Genomic DNA, 22,852 nt, shown 5'->3' on the forward strand with positions numbered 1-22,852 from the left:
TTGCTGGACTTGTAAAATACCATATTATTGCACTACTGTAATCTTCTCAAAAGGTTGAATTAAAATAAAACAAACCTTAAGCCTTTTCCAGCTTGAAAACACTTTACAACAGCTCCTAACTTCCTCCCAGTTCTCAGACTTTCCATTTCTTACCTTGTCTGGCAAATCAATATTTATTTATCTTCAATATGTGCACTTTTAAATTGCTGTCATACAAGCGGAACTCGTTTTTGTCCCAGGATCAGCCTGCCATCAGAATTCACTGTTTGCTCCATCTTCTACTCACCTGTCCTTGTGCATTAGTGACGAGTTGACCTGTGACCCCTTGAAGACTGGAGAGGGCATTGCCAAAGGCCTGGGAGCTCGCTATGGAGCCCATGGCTGCTGCTGCTGCAGCCTGACTTGCTAGCGGATTATTAACCAGCTGAAAAAAGAAAGAAAAGACCATGGTAAAGCCCTGACAAACACAGAAACCCAGCGTGCTAACTGAATAACCTACAAGTGATTGTGCTAACGTGGGTAAAACACTGGCTGCTCCAAGAGCTTGAGCAGTTTTGAGAAGTTCTTATTTCTGAGGCTTTGGTGTCTTTGACAAAGAATGGTTTTTAAAAAGCCAAAGAAAATTCCATGTTAATATTGAAGCATAAAACTCTCCTTTTCTACCCTCTCTTTCTTTTTTTAGTTATGCTTGATGTGTTTCTTTAGGTTCAATGGGTTAATGCCACAGATGTAGTAGCCCAATCCTGCTGTAAACAGCAATCAGTGAAAGGTCAGCATTTGATTTCAGTGGGAGTGGGATATTTAGCTCGGGATATTCCAAACAGAGACTACTTTACTAATGACCCCAGAAATGAGAAAAACCTGCAGGTACTTTTAATTTGTATCATTAAAGAACTGGTCTCAACACCTAGATAAATGACACCAGAGGACTCAAACCTGATTAAGCTCAGTAGAAATCAACTAAAAATTCAAAATTGATTCGCAAGATATGATACCTAGGCAATTTAATGCTTCTCAACTGCAAATGATTAATTGCTGGATTTATAAATTTCTTCAGGAAGTGAGTTGTACTGCCCACTTCAGTTGGTTCTACCTGGGTGCTCTGTATAAAGCAGAGAGCACAGTCACGGCTTTCACCTTAGGAGACTGTGGGAATTCCACAGAGGAACATTCCCATCAACACTTGGGTTTATCAAACATGCAAAATGTGTGTTTCTCTGTCAGAATCAAATGTCCTCTGGGAGGTGGCTCGTTAATTACTGGATTATTGTGAAGTTTATATTTTCTGAAAATGGACAAATTCTGAACCAAGCATACAGGAATGCAGGAATGACATTTAAAAAACCCGCATCATTGGACAGCTGTCCTGAGAATAATCAAACTGAGTCCAACAGGCTGAAAATGTATTTTAGAGTGGGCTTGCCCCCCAAGAATCACTGCATTTTAGTAGAGCTTGCAAAATAACCATTAGCAGGGTAAAGCAGATGGAAGTCGGGGGGGGGGGAAGTCTGGGGATAGCAAACACATTTTTTCTCAGGCTGAGGTGAAAATGCCGAAGCTAACTCAGAAAAGCTTAGTTCTTGAGCTGAAATTAGTAGGAGTTCGAAGTCCTTAGATGACAAGTAAATTATCAATCCTATGAGATGAAGAGTCACAGACACCAGTAAGGGTTGTACTCCACAGACAGGCTCTGCTTCAAAATAGGTTATAAAAAATTAATCAGCGATTAGTAGATGTTTTAAGCATGTTACAGATATGAGTAGTGTGTATGCTATAGATGTTTAGAAGCTCATCAGTAGAAGATGTCAGATATGGTTATAATCTATGCTTATAAGAAACCTACTTGTCTGTTGGACGGTGAGAAATCTACACCAATTGATTGGTCATACATTAAAACATCTATTAATCATTCATTAGCCCTTCATGAAGTATTTATAAATGGAACCTTGATATAAAGTGTTGCCTAAAGGGGCGCCTTGGGCACATCCAATCCCTCTAGAAATTGTAAAGTAAATAACTAAATAAAGATTAGTAGCAATGCTGGATGGAAAAGATTACATTGTTGGAGGAAATATTTTTATTTGGAAAAAAATTGTTATATGAATCTCCAAAATCAGTCCACAGCACCCCATGGCAAGAAAATCAAGAAAGAATTAAAGCAGAAAGGGGGAAACTGCGATGACTGCTTGGTTAGCAGTCCTGATGAGCTGTGAAGAGAGCAGAGATGGGCACAGTGACCAAGGTGAAGCTCGGTCCCTGAATGCAGAGTGCAAGCAATTCCACTGACCGCACAAGGTGTGAGCCCAAGTGTAGTTGCACGCGCTCCTCAGTAACTTGGGATGTGGTGCCTGAGCATGGCAATATAGTGCCGGATAATGGTACAGATAAACTTGAGAGTGTTCTGCTCAGAACAGTGACATTACTCTATTATCCACATCAGAAGCTGGGAAAGCCTGCCTTTCTCCACAGCACTTCACGGGCAGCACTGGGACTTGGAGTAACTCCCTTGTACCTGTAACTACTTGGATAAGAAAGGGGCAGCAGCACAACTGGAAGACTTTCAGGAAAAAAAAAAAGACTTTCAGCCACAAATTACTGCAGCTATGATCCTACAGCATCTGACTGCAGGTACAAATGATCATCCTTGCATGGTTACCTGACAGCAGCTAAGAAACGACACTGCCTGCTATAGTTTATGGCTTCAGTCACGTACAGGAACAGTTACCTGGAGAGCATAACTAAGCTTGTGAGTCTGGAAACTACAAAGGGTTAAAACCTTCTAAAAATCAGACTATCACCTCCTAGAATCTCCCTTCCATTTTTCTTGCTCCAGTTTTCAAAACCTGTACATTTTCAAATACAACAATAAAATTTAATTACAACAAACCCTGGAGACACTCAGGATTGCTTTTAGTTGCATCACAGAGATAAGCTACTTATTAAAAATGAAGGCAGAGGCTATGATATGCATAGGTACCCCGGGTAGTACCATGTTCCAGGAAAAATCACAGTGAATGGGCCAACTCGCAGCATAAGAGACTTTCAAATGCATGTAAAAACTTCCCTATCTATTCATAACTCTGATTAAAAATAAGATGTATTTTTCTTTGAATGCTTTGGGAAGCTGTTGACCGCAAGTTCCACTCTGCTAAACTGACCCCTTTTATATTGTATGCAAATTGGGGATGGATACATACACCTCATTTTATTATGTCTGGATATTGAAGTAACTTCTAACAATATCTTGCTTTTATTTTAAAAATAAAATCTCTGACTTGAGAGATTTATGCCACTTCTCAGTGCAGGTTGGATCCCTGAGAACACTTACTGGAAACATTAGAAATTTATTATGAAAGATCCCACAAAGGGCTCTTCCCCCATTTTGTTTCTGTATTTAAATAATGATTTAATTTGGAAGGCTGAGACCTTTGGAGCTGTCAATTCCAGTGCCCAAATTTCTGCTCCCACTCAAAACACCAGCCATAACAGCAGGTAATAGCGATCTTAGTTTAAAGTGACAGGCCAGCCCTCTCAAGGATGCCTCTGCTAATGACATGATTATACAGGGAAGCAAACTTTATGAGGAAGAATCTGGTAATAACTGAGTAGCTTCAGTACATTTTTTTGACTTCCCAAAGCTGAACTTTTAAAGGAGAAGCATATGAAAGTTGTTCTGCTCTAACCCAGTGTAAAGCAGGAGCCATTCCACTGCAGCAAACAGAACTTACACAAATAAAACTAACCTGTAAAATGATGGGGGATGAAAGAGGCGCTACTTACAAGATCCTAAAAGTGGGACAGGTGAAGTGAGAGTTTCTAGAGTTAAAAATAACCAAACCAAACAAAAAACCCCAAAACAACACATCAAGAAAAGTGTGATTTTTCAAGAGTCAATGCTGCAAGCAGGTTTCTTGAGACACACAAATACTTTTTTCTTCTGGAAGAATACCCTCTTCCTCTCTTTTTTCTTCTTTTTTTTCCCAAAGCTAACTTACTATCTTTGCTGTGAGAAGCTGATCAGGCATTCATGTATTGTTGAATACAAGATCAGATTTGATAACCTACACAGTAATTTTACTTTTCTCTATAAATGATATATCCTACTGAATTCTCATTCCCCTGGTCTGGAAACCAAAGAGCCACATTCACTCATTTACAATACCACTTATTCAACAAATATAAAGAAAAAAACCAAATGGTTTGACTGCTGAAACGCAAAACCAAGACATTTCAGGATGCCAGAGCATCATATGAAAAAATGGGTTTGTAACCTGAAAGGTAAGGTCACTTTATGTAGTGCCAGTATAAGAATAAAGTCAGATCTTGTATGTTTTCTAAAGGACTTGTGGGAGAGGCTAAGAGTGAAGATCCACTCTCTGAATGCAGCAATGGAGAATGCAGGGACACATTGTGGAGTAACTGCAGGTGTAACTTCATTTTATAAAATAGTATCAGTGTTTTTCAGGAAGGCTGTTAAAAAAAAAAAAATCACATTTCTGGATATCTCCTAGAGATTAAATTAGTATAGAAAAGCAATGTATTTGATTAGACTGACAGATCCTCAGTCTCTTTTCTCAGACAATCCTTTCTGTAGGGAGCATCACACTACTAGATCAGCTAGTGAGAGTGTTTGCTAAACCAATGCTTTTTAAGGGAAAATAGAAAAATCCTTTGATTTAAATAACTAGAAGTCGAGAAGAATCCAGCAATGGCTCTCAACCAGAACACATGACATTTTTCTTTTCTATCCAGACTAAGTGAAAAGTGATCACAGACATGAAAGTTTTATTAGCAAGGCAATTGCTTGTGTAGGAATTTTTAGCTGAGAATCTATGGGAATTTTATCTGTATTTAGATTATGATTGAACTACACATTAAAATCTAGTGGGTTTTATTCCCATTTTTTTCCACCATGTTTCATGAGAAAGATTCTGGGTAGTAGACACTTGGCCTTAAGGGAAAAAGACTGTTCCAAACTGAGCACGGGCTCTGAGGATATTCAGGTACCTTCTTCGTTACTGTGAGTAGCATTATCTTTTGTAATGGGTATACATGGCAAGGTTGTGGTAGCAGAGGAGCTGCAGAGAAGGAGGGAGAAAAAAAGAGAGTGAAAACAACAGAGGGAACATCAGGGTCAGAGAAAAGAGGAGGAGGTGTGGAGAGGAAGGAGCAGCAGAGAGGACCTGTTCTGGACTGACCATAACCCCATGCTCCCTGCACCAGTGAGGGTGGGTACAGGAGTCAGGAGTGAAGGAGTAAAGCTGTGTCTGGGAGAGGGGTGGAGGAAAAATGTGGTTCAGACTTATGAACAATTTGTTTCTCACTACCCGAATCTATTTTAATTGGTAATACATTAATTATCCCCAAGTTGAGTCTGTTTTGCCCGTGACAGTGAATGGTAAACAGTCTCTCTATCTTGACCCATCAGCTTTCTCATCCTATTTCCTCCCTCATCCCATGGAGGCAGTGAGTGAGCGGCTGGGTGGGCATTTGGCTGTTAGCCAAAGCTCACCCACCACAACATCCCACCCCAGTAACTGTGGACTGTATCTAACAACAACAGCAACATGAAAATGTCTTCAATACCTTGAAGACATAGAAGCAGAGCATTCACACCTAGATACCCATATGCTTAGTTCCTAAACATAAACAAATGAGTGCAGAAGAACAGCTTCCCTTGAAGTCCTTAGTGGCTCTTCTGACAAATTCTTTATGTAGTATTAATGCTTATATTCCTAATTATCTTCAATATGCATATATACCTTGTACAAGTTGATAGCTCCCATGGACCTGTATTAAATCTCGAAATTCTTGAGTGAAATTTTTAAAAGGCACTGGAAAGACTGCTTCAACTTAATCCTGGGAAAGCACCTAGATACCGCCGGGATGAGTGCCAAATAAATGTTTGTAATAATCAACAATCAAAAGACCACTTAGCATTTATATAGAATTTTGCAGCCAAATTTTTCAACTATGGCTGCCTGAGCTCTGCTGGGTTAATTTATTTTTTAGGATCTTAAGCAAAATTAAGTCAAATTTTCAAGAAATCTGTGAACATGCAGATCCCAAGAAAGCCAAGAGAATATATAGGTAACATAAAACAAAAAAAGTTAATGTTATCCAAAAAGATACTATGATCAAACATTTTAGAAACTTTGTATGTTTTTGATATCAGTTAGACTTTTTTTTTATTTTGACCCTCCCCCTCCCTTCTCTTTATGCAATAGGATAATTACAACATTTAACTTTTATAAATTAACAGGGTAAACTGTCTAATAAAATAGCTGTCATAGAGCCTAATCATGCATAACTCTTTAAAAACATGGCCCAGCAGGCAAATGTTTGAGGCAAATCCCAAATTATGAAATAAATAAATAATAAATAATCTGTCAACATTTGTTATTTGTACAGTGCCGGGATATGCTCAACCTATAAATGACACAATGTAGTTACAATATCCAGACCCACCCAATAATGTCTGATTATTTCCAAACTGCACAAGTCTGTATTTCCAAATGCTTGTAGATGGTAAGAGTTCCAAATAGGCTGCTTAGCCAGACATTTTAGTGTATGCACATACATCAGAAATTTATGTGCAGAATACAACGTAGAGACAAGGATATTGGAGCATCTGAAAGCATCAACTTGCCAGGGACACTTAAAATATCTGGTTCTCACAGATACTTAATCTGCTCATTATATACATTTATTGTGGCTGAGCTATTTGCTGTCTAAATCGATGCTGAATTTTCTATCAGGAATAAGTACTGATAGCGGTATCGCTGATGTGACATGACTTGATTCAATGCAAAGCGACGCGACCTGAGGTGATGGGAAGCACGCAGTGCTCATGTACGCCTTGATATGACATGGATAGAGGAGGATGCACAAAATTTATCACATCATCTTTGTAAACAAGGTGCTGCTGGTCAAATTGGAACCAGTCTAAAAAAACTACCATAACAATTTACAAAATAATAATAAAAAAAGGCACAATTTTTAACAGAGTCGTGGCATAAAGAGCAGACATCATTCACAATTCTCTAGGACCGAACTACTGGAGACATGAATAATGAAGAACACATTAGGGCACAGGGAAGGAGTGAGTGGAAACCAACCCAGCCATTTTCATTTCTGCTCTTTTAGTGACAGAAAAAGAAGAGAGGAAAGGAAAATAGAGGAAAAGAATCCTGTTTGGTTCTAATCCTACAAGATAAACTAAATCGAAGGTGTCAGCATGTCTGAGGCTGGGTCTTATCTGTTTACCTAGAAGATTGAATATATTTAAATATATTTTATATAATATAAATAACCATAAAGAGTAGTTGACCAACTTCTTCAGCAGCAGGTCAGTACTTATAGGCTGCTCAAAGACTCTAGTCCTGTGGGTTACCAGCTGCCAACTTTTATAAATTACAAATATGAAATGTTCCAGATCTTATACCCATGCTGGCACGCACTGCTCCAGATTTTAATTAAACAGAGTCATCTTGGTTTAGCCTGGTTAGTTACCTTTATGTTTATGCAGTCTTTAAAATACCTAAGACTGTTTATTTTCTGCACGACGTAAACATATTGTAAACAAACTACCTCATCTGACTTGATGACATTTTGCATCGTTACTAATCATTAATTGTATTGGTGCTCAGAAAAGAGGAAAGACTACTGAGAAAATTATCTGAATTCTCTAATTTTCTGAAGTAGTTCCTATGTGTGGCAAGACTGAAAGCAAAGAGCATCTCCTAAACTTTCTGAAAGGGGCTACAACTCGGCTCATTTCAGGTTGATTAGTTCCTCGGTTCCTATGTTTGTCTATTTTTAAAATGATTTATCTGGCTTCTGAAAGATGCTTTCCCCGCAAGAAAAATGGCTACTTCAGGGCTCCCTTGCTGCTAAAAAAATGAACTCTTATCAAAAGGAAATTGCCATCTGTCTTCTCGGATAAGAGCCCAGCACTTGGGTCTCGGTGATCTAACCTCTACAGAAAGTGTGTCAACTGTGAGACACAACAAATTAATCTCCTTAATCTAAAACATTTATTTGCCTTTAATTTGAATGTGTGAATGACACGTGCACATGTAAATATGACTATTTGCATATATAAATGTTAAAAATGCAATGTAAGGTCACACCATGATAATATGACGCTTCATGGTGGGTATTTGAGAAAATATTTCTCAAACACTCTTGTTCTACAGTACAATCTGCAATCTTAGTTTACATGCACTGGAACTGTTTATATTCAAATATTCATGTTAAAAATCAGACTTTTAGGTACAAACCTTCTCTTTTGCCCTTTGAAGAATAAACCCTAAATACTTAGGGGCACAGCGCTGACTGAGAACATATATAAAGCTGCTTTAAAAATTCCAAGCCAGCTGTTCTACAAAGATCCTCATTTTTGAAGCTGTAAATACATCTGGATACTTTCATTTATTTGCAGTGTAATAGCATCACCAATGTAAGCCAAGTGCTTACACTGAAGTCTCATTGACTTGAACGTGAGTAAGATCAGATCTAAAACTGAAACTATGTGGAATATTTTTCTTTTCACTGCTTTCAGCTCCAAACTTGACCTTATTAGATGCACCAATCTGATACAAAGTTGAACGATATAGATGACTCCCGAGCATCGGGTTCTGAATCCAGATATCTAGAAAGCTGGAAGGATTTAATCCTCTGTGGTTATGTCAGTTTGCCCAAAAGTCAAAATGACCTAAACAGCACAATTGATAAAGTGTTTGAGAAGTCCTATCTCTATTTTCCAGGTTGCACGGAGAATATGCGAGATATTAAATCAGTTGAGATGCTGATTTTTAATTAGACATTTGAGTTTTGCTGAAGTCTCAGTATACAAAGCGAGATTTGTGAAGTGTGAACAAAGTTGAAGGAAGCACTTAGTTTGAAAACCTTGAAGTCAAAACCACATTTCTAATAAAATAAATAAAAGGGGTGAGTGATAGCCACTAAAACAAGGAACCTGAGCAAAAGTCTGTGTGAGGGCATGCAAAAAAGGATGCTGAGGGTCCCTAAGCAGGATACTGTTGACGTGTTCCTTGGAAAACTCTATTTTATTGTTTTAGTATGGTTCTGAGTGCCCAGTGATGGACTGGGAATGTGACTTTGTTCAACTGTGTGCTGCCTGTGTGTCAGTGGGGAGGTTACTGCTGCTACTCCTTTTCTAAAGACAGAGCAATCAACACTCGATGAGCCTGCACTCCCCCTCCTTGCGCCAGCACTACGTGAGCATATTGCACCTCAGATGGTAGCAACCTCCTGCCACGCTCCCTTTTGGAAGGTTTATCACAGAATATTAGGGATTGGAAGGGACCTTAAAAGATCATCTAGTCCAATCCCCCTACCAGAGCAGGAACCTAAAGGAAATTAAACAGGAAGGTGTCCAGGCGGGTCTTGAATCTCTCCAGAGAAGGAGATTCCACAACCTCCCTTCCAGTTTAATTTGACTGGAAACATGTAAGAAGGCATCAGCTAACCCAGGACTGACTACAGCTCTTTAAACCCACTGTCGATATGGACATACAACCACTGTTCTCTTTTTCACCAGCATATGTTCTCTACATAAAGCTACACAGAACCGGTACCAATCATGTATTTAACACGCCAAAACCTGTGCTCTCAGCACAGCTCCTACAGAGGAGGAAAGGCAGGAGGGTTAACAGTGTAATGCAGCTACATATGAAACATTTCCACAGAGAACCCTCTCTCCTCCCGGGCATTTCCAGCTCATTTGGTGTCAGCAAGAATCCTGCAAGCCCTGCCCCAGCAGCAGCACTGCTCATGCGTGCTGCGTGGGGCTGGGCTGCACCCAGCAACAACTATGTGATTCCAGATTTAATGTTGGTAATGGTTCCACTGGGAGGCATACACAACATTTACCAGTTATTTTAAAGGTACTGATTGCCTCAAAAGCTTGTTCCCCCCCCCCAATAATCCAGCCATGTCCCACCTTTCCTGGGTGGTTTTGAGGGGGTGGGTATATTTTTTTTTTTGCCATGATAGACTCTTCTTCTGCTTTTACCTATTTGATTCCTTTTCTCTGATGTCTTATCTCCAGCCTCAGCCACTTTGCTCACGTCACTGTGAATCTGGTCACAATAGGTTTTCCATAGGGGAGTTCACACAGAGCTGCAAAAGCAGCAGTAAATCTACCACATCTGTAATGCTGCCATATTAATTCCTAATCAATTGCAAAGCTGCATTTGAAACTCATATATTTCACCGCAGCAAAATCAAAATAACATCAAGTCGCCAACAGCAAATGAAACTTGGAAATATAATTAAAACCATATAGGCTAGGAATGTATTGTTTCTGAGGTCTTTGCAATTGCCACTGTGCTAGGCACTATAAATTGATGGCAAGAGGGTATATGAAACCGAGATCCTCTTATAACAAAAGCAGAGCTCCATATTGCTTGAGGTAACAGAAGAACTGCTGAGAGCTGAGTGTGAGTGATGACTGCAAGTATAAACTGAAGAATTTTTTTTTTTGCTGCAAGGATCAATTCCAAATTGGTTAAAATGTGAGGCTGAGATCCTGCAAAGACGGCTTAAAGTTAGCCTAATGCAAGTCCTAACGCAGTTCTTGTTTAAACTCAAGAGAGTCTGTGTTAGTATGTTCTTGTGACCGTGATTTTTCTACTTCACAGATAACAACGGGGTGTGACATACTCCACATATACATAAAAATCACATGCAAAAATTAATTTACCTCTATGCTGATACTACTGTATTTTTTTAAAAAAGTCGTGGTAAGGTTTAGCTCCTGTCATTCTCTTTTTTTTGTGTGTGGAGGCAGAATGTCAGAAATAATGCCTATGTTATTACTCAGTATCTGCTACTGGCTGAATGCATAGCCTGGGGAAAGTCTAATTATCATTTACAATAAATAATTTCCTCCATATTTATTATCAATGGAAATCTACTCATAGACATTCAAGCCAAGGAATTCTGCTATATGGGCAAAAATATGTACTATCTTTTTCAACAGCAGCTCAGCTTACAACCTGAATGTCTGTAGCTTTTTCATTAAATTCATTATTGCTTCATTGTACCTAGACTCTTGTTCTTCCATAAGGCACTGTCAATAGACAGACAGATGAATTTCTTCGTGTTCTAAGTATTTTCTACTTTTATCTGTTGACCAGATTCACAAAATATTTATGGGCCCTGTAGCAATTCTTGTGCTTTACAAAACAAGGGAATTTTTTGTGCTGAAAATAATGTAAGTTCCAAGTTCTTGGTCCGATTCTGATTTCTCTCCACCAGGATATACATCTGGTGTGATTTTAATGAGGTAAAAAAAAAGTTGCAATTGGTTAAAACAGAGGTAACTACTGTCAGAATCAGCCCCTTCAATTTCTTATTGCAGGCTACAAATCTGCAATACGGGGGCAAAGATACTCCCATTTGAAATCTGAGAATTAGCTGATTACACTGATATTTCATTTATATCAAATATTCTCACCAAAGGCCTGGTTGGTGGTTTTCTCTGTAAACTAGAGAAGCTATCCACTGAAGTCAGAAGTCAAAACATTTACACCTACAGCTGTGAAACTAATGGATTTTTCTGTTTTCAGACTGAAAAATTCCCTTGAAACAACCTACTCACTCCCTCAAAAAAAAAACAAACCCCAAAACAATAACAAAATAGAGTTCAGGCAGACCTGGAGTGGAAAAAAAAATGGAAAGGAAATAAATTTTAGGTCACATGAAACATTTAGTTCAGACCAAAATGATTTCTTGAAAGGAAATGTAAAATGGATCACCCTCACAGACGGGTGTTTTATAAATTGAGTGGAAATACTTCATTTCAGAGAAATCATTCTTACGTGCCCTTTTCTTTATCTCACCCATTTGGGATTGGGAGGAACATACATGTTCCTAAACTATTTCCCCAAATATACCTTTGGAAAGGGTGCAGTCTGCAGACCTCTTTGCAGCCACTGGTACTGGTAATTCTGTCAGTAAAAGGGGTAAGCCAAGGGTCAAATTATTCTTGCAGGCAACTCGGTCAGACAATGCTGCTGTTCTAATGCACCTCCAACAACCAGTGATGAGTCCAGATCAAGTGCTGTTAAGACAGGACACTTTCACAACACCTATCACACTCAGATTACTTGTGCGTGTAATAAAACAAATACTCCCTATAAAACACGAGGTATGTGCCATTTGCTTTCCAAACTTAAAGCTGAATATATCCCCTTGAAAAGAGAAATTTCACAGAGGGCACTTGCATGGCTCCTTACCATGCCAGGAGAAAACAGATGAAGAGAAAAGGGATGGCCTAGCTTTAAGTACGTATTAACTGAACCCAAAACGAAGGTGCAGTCATTCTGCGTTGAATTGTTTCCTCTTTCAACAATCAGCAGGCAGGTAACAGTCCTTTCAGTTTCACCTCAGAGACAGACAAGGACTCTGACTTGCAGAAGATGAGGTGAACATCAGCCAGTTAGAAGAGACAAACAAGATCAACAGCCTAAACTAAACCAGGAGTTGTTACTTTTGCACAGGTCCAGGACACAGGTTTTTTTTGGTTGTACCCGCAAGAGAGAAACAGTTGTTACTTTTGCACGGGTCCAGGACACAGGTTTTTTTGGTTGTACCCGCAAGAGAGAAACATGAGTGTGCTGAGGGGGAATTTCCTTTCTCTCTCCTGAAGACCACGAGCCAGCTGAGCATTGCAGGTTGTGAAGGCATCTGAACCAAGATGTGCAGGGAGCAAAGGACAAGGATCCATTTTTGGGGAGTTTGCCAGAACTCAAGGGTTCCCTCACATTTCCACTGGTGAATCCCACCCTCAGGGGTATCAAAAGGCTGCTTCTCCCCACTGGTCAAAGGTCTAATTTAAAGCAGATTTACCTGATATACTATTAGAAGTCCAAAATATTTCCTTTGATTTCAAGGAAATTATGGTGCTTATTCAAATCCATTTTAGTGAAATCAGACCTCTCTCTCTATTCCTAACTAATATGAATCCAGAAATAGTGTACCTCTTAAGAGCCATCCATGGAAAAGTTGGAGTCCCGCAGAGGTCAGCATAACTGCACCAGTTTAGAGCAAGGCAAAATTTAGCTCATTGATGCTGGCTTGTGAGAAATAAATCTTAAACTTTATGGATATTAAAAACAGTGTTAAAACAGGGTGTTTTATACAGTAATTATCAGGTTATTTCTCAGTAATTCAATCTACCGAGGGTGAAAATATCTTTTTTATTGTTGCCTATGATGGTAATAATTCTCCCTGGCATCTGTAAAAGCAACAATAGCTTTTCATTGATTTTGCTTAAAAGGAAAGTTTGGGTTAGAAAATTAGTATTTCATGTGGAAACATGAAAAACTTTCCAAAGTATATGCGATGGAAATAGTAATAATTATGTTTGAGAAGGAAGGAAGTCTTGTGATTAAGGTCCCTGGGTAGAGATTTAGAAATCTCACTAGGGGTCCAATTCTTCCATATATTTTCATTTCTTTAATTTCCTGTCTGAAAAATGAGAATAATAAAACTCCCTTGCTTACATCCTGTTTGCTTGTTTGTTTTCTCTTTAGATAATACACCTGAAAGCCCATTATGACTGGATTACATGTGCACGTGCACCGCAGTAAGGTAAGATCCAAATTAAAACTCATTTTCTTATTTCAGGGCAAATCTGCATGTGGAATATATATTCCTGAATGCTGCACACTACCTAGTAATTTATGTATTTATCTAGTATTTATGTAAGTTGGGCACTTAAGCCACTGCCATAATATATACAGGTAATATTAATGGGGGTGAAAAAATTCCTCTGAGGTACAGAAATGAATGAACATCTAAGTAACTAGTAAAGCTGCTCACAAAATGTAGGTCTTTAACTGAAGAAGCACATAAATGGTAAAAATAACTACAAGGAGCTATGTCAAAGCGAAGGCTGACTTTCCACAAGGCAATGGTAGATCCAGGAGAGCACAGTATATATGTCTGGATCTGCTGCTGTTTATAAATTAACTGGTTTAACTTTGTTGACTTACATTATCAGAACACTCTGTATAAATAAAAGCCTTGTCTTCTCTCTGAAGTTGCGACATGACAACATATATATTCTTTAGAAAACACTAATTTTACTGTTAATTGACACTTTTCATAAGATAAATCAACTACTCAACTTGCCACTGCAGTGGTGGGGAATTCCCCAATCCATCCTACCCTTCCTTCTGCCTTTCTGTTTATTCACACTCTTGCAGTAAATGTCACATATGGTACGCCTTGTTTTTATCAAGTCCTATTTTAAAATGAATTACAGTAACTCATATAATGCTTACTTGGGCTCTAGACCTATCACTCTGTCTTATTATGCAGAAAAGATGACTCACTTGTATAAACGACCCTCATTGTTTATATGCTGTTAAAGATAATAAAATCAAGGGGAAAATTGCATGTCAAGCCACAAGAGCTGTACTACAGGATACTACAGGCCCCTTAGTTATGATCGGTACCAACTGGCCTCCAGGTTGGTCGGCAGAGATAAGTAGCCATGGAGTTAAGGCCTCATCCACTCACCTGAACAAGTGGCTGCTGTGGAAAGGAAGGGTTGATGATACTCTGGGCAGCACTAGGGAGCTCTTGTTCTGCCTCTCATCTGTCACTTCTGGGACAGGGATGGTTTTGCCTCCAGTTGGAGCTGCCCTAGTGGCAGCCAGCTCCCCACATCATTGGCAGTGTCTTGGGGACGGTGCCTGTCCCAGGAAGGATGACTAATTGACCTAATTTGTTTCCTTGTTTGGGGTTTTGGGGGCTTTTTTATTTTGTTTGACTGCTGGCCAGATATTTTTTCAAACGTTAGCAATCTTACCCCTCTTCAGGGTATTCTTACTACCCAAGATCTACTTTTGCTTCCTTGCCACTACCTCTTCTTTGCTCAGAGGAAGAATTTGGAGAGTCAGTAGAGACCATATGCTACTGCGTGTTATCCCATGGGGCAGTCTGAGTAGAGGGTGCCTTTGAAATCTTCAAAATACATTAATTAGACTGAACCAAAAGTGGATGTGATGCTTTACTCGGGGAAACTCAACAGATGATGTTGTAAGGGCATCTCCAGTTAAGATTCTTCTCCCACAGCTGAGTTTTATGTCTAGTGCTTACTAGCTATTCTTTACAAATGTCCTGGATTGGATATATAATAATAAAGGCAGCAGCAAAAATGTCTGTAATCAAATTACTCTTGGGCTACCCTTTACCTCCAAAAGGGGGTAAAAGTTTGGAAAAAAATAGTACAGCTAGAGGCCTGCTTTTTGCTTACACCAATGTAAGAATCAAGCCCTAACACTATAAATCCAGAAAATTAAAAAGTAAAAATAGGTGGACAAATAATCAAATTACAGTATTTCAGAAAAAACATGCAGTAATAAAAAGAAAAGAGATCCACAGCTTATTGTACATGGTACATATTTGCCAAACCTATATCAAAAAAACCATCCTTGAAGCCAAATTACAAAGAACAAGAGGCATAAAAGGAAAACTGAGAAAAAAGAATATAAAAAAGAAACAAAAAAAACAGTCACAGTTGAACTGGTGGCCTTTAGGATTGTGCCCTGGAAGTCCATGACTCCATGTACATGTGCATGTGTGTTTCTGTATAAGAAATGCCCAAGACAACATACAAGAAATGCAGGATTGCTCCATAATCTTTAACAAACAAGTAACAGCCTAATACAGGCTACCATCTAATATAGGTGATATATGATATCTAAGAAAAACCAAGAAATATGTCATGTATACATTTTGGAATGTTCCCTTAACCCAAGCAGAACACAAGTAAAAAAAAAAAAAGTATATAGAGATTAATCTCACCAAGGATAAAGAAAATTACAGGTCTTGAATTATATTTACAGAAATAAAGCACTGCTGAGCTAATAAAAGAAATAACTAATTCTAATATATCAACACAAGATGCTGAAACATAAAAAAGTGGAATCGCAAGAATGACTATCAAAATAATTATTTTAAATCAGGCACATGACATACAACGTATCATAAACCCACTAAATCCTAGATTAGGAACAGAAGAGAGAAGACTATAGGTAAATCAAGAGAGTTCTGTATTTCTGTCATCTTTCTGCATCTCATAAAGCCTATACACCAGTCTTGCTGTGCAGAAGATGCAGGAGAAGAGATGATAGGCATACATAAGTCACTGCATAAGAGATGAGCCTTTAATCTACATGCGATGATCTTAGAAACATGCAGTCTTTTTGACTAGTGTTCTTTTTAGTTTTACAAAATAGTGTCACAACTATTCTGATATTCTTTACATTAGTACAGGAGGAGAAAAAAGACTTGCAATAATGCTCCTCTCAAGCCCATATTCTGTCGCAAAGCTCTAAAACTGGCCTGTGTGGGAACAGAATCAGCCCATACTGCAGACACACGTTTGTCTGCTTTCTATTTGGTTGGGGAATGCCCCCAACATCTACTTTTAGACTCTGAAGGTACAAAGCCAGTCCCCTTTCATTGTCTCTATAGCTGGCAAAGGGAAATAGGTGATCTAGGTATTACATATATATATATATATATATATATGTATGTATATACACACACAGGTGCTCTGTATTTCAGAGCTTACAGGGCAAAGTCTTCTGGAGAAGACTTTTTCCATTGACCATGGGGGCAACTGAGCATACGTTTAAGTCGCTCAGTTGGATGGCACGTACCCTGTACCAGGACCCATTGCAAATGGAGATTTGCAGTTTTCCCAGTTTTTGGCCACACTGCACACCAAGTCCTGCTGCCTGACTCGGGGCATCTCTATGCATTGCTTAGTGATTTAGATTTGACCAGAGAGAGGTAAGAACCTGCATTAAGGACCTAGCCCTGAGCCCTAACTATACAGGGCTATATAGCCTAGATCCCAGATGACACGTTTAAGTCAAATGATCATTTAGTTAAATGACAGCTTGACTACAGAATCATAGAATCATTTGGTTGGAAAAGACTTTTGAGATCATCGAGTCCAACCGTACCTGTCCACTACTAAACAGTATCTCTGAGCACCTCATCTACTTGTCTTTTAAATACCTCCAGGGATGGTGACTCAACCACCTCCTTGGGCAGCCCGTTCCAGTGCCTGAGAATCCTTTCAGTGAAGAAGTACTTCCTAACACCCAATCTGAACCTCCCCTGGTGCAACTTGAGGCCATTTCCTCTTGTTCTATCACTAGTTACCTGGGAGAAGAGACCAACACCCACCTTGTTACACCCACCTTGTTACACCCTCCTTTCAGGTAGTTGTAGACAGTGATAAGATCTCCCCACAGCCTCCTCCTCTCCAGGCTAAACAACCCCAATTCCCTCAGCCACTCCTCATCACACTTGTTCTCCAGACTATCTCTGCACCTAAAGCAGAATGACAGATTCCAGACCTTGGCAGCTCTTCTCTTCAGGAACCTGGGATCACTCTCTGAGCATATATGCCGACATTTTATAACAAAAGCAAACTGTAAAGAGCAGCAATGCAGAAATGCTTGCCCAGGCCACAAAAACCATTGACTCTGCTAACATGGTAGTCCCCTTCTCTCTGCTTTTCATTTTCTTTATCCTGGGTACAGTGTTAACCAACACAGGGCTCTGGAACAGCTTCAGAACCCCCTGCACCGCCCTGTATCGCACAGAGCAATCAAAAGTGCCTTTGGCCATGGTACAGAAAATCTGCTGTTGTGCTTAAATTATGTCTCACTTCAACCATGTGCTCATTTCCCATGGATAACAAAGGTGCAGCCATGAATGTATGGCTGTATGGTCCATGTTATAAGGAAAGTGCTAGTAATTTCGCTCCTGTTTTTAACAATTGAGTACATAAACCTCCAATATAATAATTAAAAATTAATCCTTGGAGTATTCCTTAGTGGTTGTTCTTCACTAAGTATCCCCAGTTGGTTGTGATCCTGTTTTCTGCAGCTGTTGTACGCTGCAATATTACACTGAAAGAGAAGTCGCAGAAAACCCTGACCCCTCCTCCCATATCTTTGCTTTTAAGGTCTACTTATGCCTATAAAAAAATAATGAAAATATTTCATCTCCTGAAAAGAACAGCTGAATTTATGCCCATTATGGTCATTATTACTAATAGGACTACTATTAGTGTATCTTCTCATCACAAACTTTTTAAGTAGGGGTCAATAATCTCTCTGGGAGTTCATAAAATGCTAAAAAGCAAAACAGTAAAATTACTTCATATAAGTCAGTCTGATGCAGATGAAATCACATTCTATTTCAGAGAGAATACAAGACAATCCTACAGTCTTCTGGATGTTGCTTTAACGTAGACTTCTTTCAAGAATTTCAGATACTAGCATTTCAACAGTAATAGCCCACAGAACATTGTAAACAGCTTATTTTAGATAGAAATCACATCACTTCTAAAATAGGGTTCATGTACCAACCGGCAATCAAATAGGGTGAACCAACTGAGTAACACTGTGGAAGTTTTCCCCCCTGGTTTCAGCTTTTCTTAGAGGATTAAGGTCTGGAAACTCAATTTGTTCTACTATTATATTATCTATAAAGGGTGGTCTCTTGCTAGTTGGCTCACCATCGTGCCAAAGCCTAACACTTTTAAATACGTCTATTTGATATCTAGAAGTTATCGTCCAAAAAAAAGAGAGAAACAAAATCTACCTGGAATTAATCAAAGAAAAGGTTTTTTTCCCCATCATTACTTTCTGAAAAAAAAAAATGATTCAAATACTCTCTATTATAAAAGAACTTGCTTTATTGTTGTGTTGTGAAGAATCCATTAATCAAACTGAAAGGTAAAGAAATTGCATTTTTACTTTTGTAACGTTTTAATACGAGATTCTTTTATTAAGAAACATAGCTTAGGACACTGTTTCTTAGAGATTGATCCTTCCTTAGAAACTCAGAAAATCTAGGTCCTAGTTCTGTGCCTGCTAGACTCCCTGAGTGACCTTGGACAAGTTAGTTAATCTCTTACTAACTCATTTATCCATCTGTAAAGTGGAGATAATCGTAATTCCTTTGTCTTGCTTGTCTGCTAAGACCGTATTGTCTTTAGGAGCAGAAAATGTTACAGGTGTGCTCGCACTTCATACAGTCCAGTCGCCAGTGATCCTAGCCTGTTCTTTTAGATCCTTTCCTAAAACCCACATCTTCTTTATCAATATCATCTTTGTTTTGCAGGAGCAGATGGAGCTGTGAACTGCTCTAAGATGGCAGCAGCCAACAGCCAGTATGACTGCATATCACTGTGATTTGGTTCTCACACTCCTGTAAGACACAGTCTGGGAGAGGGGAGGCAAAATTGCTGGGCTAAAATACAAACTGACTAAGGCATAAGAAAAGTCTGGATAAAGAAACATCTTTGAAAAAAGATATTTTAAAAAACTGTCTTTTCCTTAGTCTTTTTATCAGTAATACTTTAAAGCATATTCATGTTAGCTGAGTTGGGGCAATAATTCATGCTAAATAGATTTAATGTCCTTTTGCTATCAGTGTTGTCTAGATTGGTGAAAAGGAACTACCTGTATATTAAAAATACTACTTTAACGGCAGAATGGAAAAGCCAGCAAATGATAATGCCTCCTAGCCAGGTAGAAGCTGAGTAAGTGCTAACAGCATCATTAGAGCCTCAGAAATCTCCAAGTGCTGCAACAAGAGTGTTGCTGAGAGCCAGCCTGGCTGTTGATGAACCCTAGCAGGTAATGCTACCCCGTGCTCTACACACCACCCCGTTCCGCCCAACCTAAGGATCCTATAATCCCCCGTTCCAGCTAACTGTCAGCCTGCTGTTTTCTGGAAAGCCTTTCCTGTTGCTGCCCAGGCCTGGTGGCTGCACACTCCTAGGCTCTCTGGAAGGAATTTAGAGAAGGAAAAACAAGGAGAATCACTGGTATGGCAGCAAGGCCCAGAGGGTATGTGTTGGGGTGGAGGAAATGAGCTGAGAAGGGGATCCTCTCCACAAAAAGATGAGGGGTAGCGGGCTTTTTTCCCACAAGGGCACTGAGCTTGTGACATTACGGCAGGGGAAGGGGGGAGCTGGCACTGTACATTTACAGCACACGTTCTCAGACACTTCTATGCAGCGCTTGCTTGTTCTGCTGCTGTGCCATTAATTCTGGCTGGCAGTAGGAGGGAGAGAAAAAACCTTAAAGTAATTGCTATGAACATCATTTGCATTTAGGAGATCACACACTAAAGGTTACGCTGCGGTTCCCTGTGGAGATGCAGAGCAGAGAGCAGTGGTGTCCTGGCTATCCACAGGTTTCAGTGTCACTCAGTTGCTTCCTGCAGGACAGAGCCAGAAGCAAACATAGTTTCCAGTATTTATATACTGCCTGTATTTCTGCTATATTTAGATACGGTTTTTATTTTCCCTGGCTGCTCCTGCAGCCTCTGAAAGTTTTAGAAATTTGAGTAAATTCCTGCCAGCCACAGGGAACACGAGGCCCAACGGGATGTAGGATACGATATTCCTCATCCTCAGTTTGTCAGCAGGGTGAGACTCAGCTTCTGCTGCTTGCCAGTGGCAGACGGGACAGTCACAGCCCCTTTGTGCCATTTGTGTGCTGAGGACCCTACACAGACACACATCTCGTGTTCCTCCTCATTACGGCAGCCCACCCATCAGCTTTTCTCAGCTTGAAGAAGATGACCCCAAGTTGACGCTGACATTGATAATTAACGTAGCTTAGCAGCTGTGGGCAACTACTCCACACATTTTAGGCACTTTTGTCCCTTACTTAATAAGCAGAATTAAATCTTAGCCCACTGCTTTGAGACTGGCTGATTAGTTTTTACACATTTAGCCCGGAACATGCAGAAGTAACAACATTCCTTTGTTATACAGAGCACACCAGGGAGAGAGATCAGGAGGTAGAACACCTTTCATTCCTATTTGGCTATGTTCTTAACCCAGTGATTTGTCACTACTACCTAGGAGAGAAAAACAAACACAAAACTGCCAAGTGTACAGTCCAAGTCCCAAAGCACTTGATATGGAGACGTTGCTGTTATTTTTAAAGTTGGAGTATATCTTGTCTTGTATGCCAAATTTAATACAGTGTACGCTTTCCCACTCTAGTCAGAGAAGAAATGCTGGAGGGAGTGCCTCTCTCACTAAGGGCTGCCAGTGCCAGACACTGATTTACCAGTCCTGGAACCAGGGTAATGCTTTTGTGTTTCCAGGCTCACATCCTGCCTTACTGTGTGAAGGACTTCTTAATGTCGTCAGGCAGGGAAGGCTCTGAACATGGGGCTGTGCTGGGAGCTCTACTGACATTTCTCACGTGCAGAGCTTTTAAGAGAAACTCAAGGATGAAGACAAGTCACAGTCGTAAAGTTTTAGTTGTGCCATGAAGACAAACTTCCCCAAATTCACAGCCACTCAGATCAACCTCGCTGACACCGCTTTGGTACTGATGTATCACACCTGGCCTTCGACAGAGGTGGTGGGGCCTGATTTACACTGGTGTGAAATCAGACCTAGGGTTTGATTCAGGACTAGACCAAAAAAATCTGACTAATGCTGTCAATAGAAAAAGGAAGATCGTATGTTTGCAATTGCTTTGCAATGATTATTGATCTGTATTGAAAATCTTTGAATTAATGTGCTGTCTTTTTACAAAGTCTTCATAAAAGTCAGCTATAGATGGAAGTATGAATCGAACATCAGGACACTATAAATGGTGAACAAAAGGCATTGTAAATTATAATAAAAAGAAAGAAGTGTTTCAGATTATCAATCTATTTTCTGTAATTAATTTAGAGAAAGGCATTATCTGAGCTCTATTTCATCAAGCAGTGTTTGAGATTGCTGCTTTTCTCTGTCACCACACTAGTTGAACCTTCTCATTCTCCCAAATGATAACTTTCCTAGGACCTGACAGATTTAGCCAGTCCTATATGAAGGCTGAGAATAAGGGTTTCCTGAAAAATATTAGATGCAAGTGTGAGGGCAGCCTTCACTTTCCTTTGCTCCTTTCTCCTCAGTGTTCTCCTTTCCTAGAAGGGAAGGGCCAGTAGATCTGTCTTGATTCACCCAGATTTTGCTTTAGTTTCTTTCTGTTCACTTTAGTGCCCACATGAAGCCAATCTTTCTTACTCATGATAATCGTGCATGGAGTAAAGGGAATACAGAGAGAAAGCAGCATTAGGGAAGAAATAGGCTGCTGAGGCCTTCAAGAAACATCTGCCTTAAATGACTAGAAAAGAAAGGCAAGGATGAGTTCCAATTAGTTTAATATAAAATCAGAAGAATGGCATCTAAATTAAGCCTCCTGTAATGCTCTATAACAATACGAACCTGCCTCCTCCATGATATTTTGACATTTCTGTAGCCTGTCCTAGATATAATAAAGTGAAAACTAAAGAAAAACACTTGAAACTTATGAATTCCCTGAAACTAACGGCTCAGCTTTCAGATATGAGAGATTTGCAGCCAGAGATTTGATGCGATTTGTCTTCTGTTTGAAATGTTTTGACTTGTGCCCATTTCCAGGAACTTCGGGGTATTTTCCTAGCGCAGATGCCAAGCAGTAGACAGGTCTGCACTGTAATCAGGAGCAGGTGGAGTCCTACCCAAGCCCATCTAGTTCATGCCAATGCCATAACGAAGAGGCAGCAGTATGGACTTCTAGATGTAGGGTGTAGATGTGTGCCTGGGATCCTGCATCTTTGCTTGGGTGGCTCATTGCATTTAATGCCCTGTCATAGCACCTTCACTCTTCCTGGCACTGAATCTTGTTTCAAAAAACCTCACTTGGGTATGTTAACACCTCTGCAATGCTACCTCTGCATTTACAGGGCAGACCAACATGCATTGCTAGAGGCCTCAGATTCCACA

At 39.7% G+C, this 22,852-nt stretch overlaps 1 protein-coding gene across 1 annotated transcript in view; it reads right to left on the reverse strand.

The window, feature by feature from the left end:
* Positions 1-286: 286 nt before the first annotated feature.
* Positions 287-22,852, reverse strand: part of LOC104521395 (POU domain, class 6, transcription factor 2-like) — a gene marked incomplete at its 3' end in the record, with an annotated part of 128,015 nt that continues 105,449 nt past the window's right edge. Inside the window, exon 5 of the mRNA XM_029083818.1 lies at positions 287-424. Within this exon, the coding sequence (XP_028939651.1) occupies positions 287-424 (138 nt within the window). The remainder of the gene's footprint in view (positions 425-22,852) is intronic.

The sequence above is a fragment of the Antrostomus carolinensis genome, unplaced genomic scaffold (assembly GCF_000700745.2).
Source record: "Antrostomus carolinensis isolate BGI_N321 unplaced genomic scaffold, ASM70074v2 scaffold3700, whole genome shotgun sequence".
Lineage (NCBI taxonomy): Eukaryota > Metazoa > Chordata > Aves > Caprimulgiformes > Caprimulgidae > Antrostomus > Antrostomus carolinensis.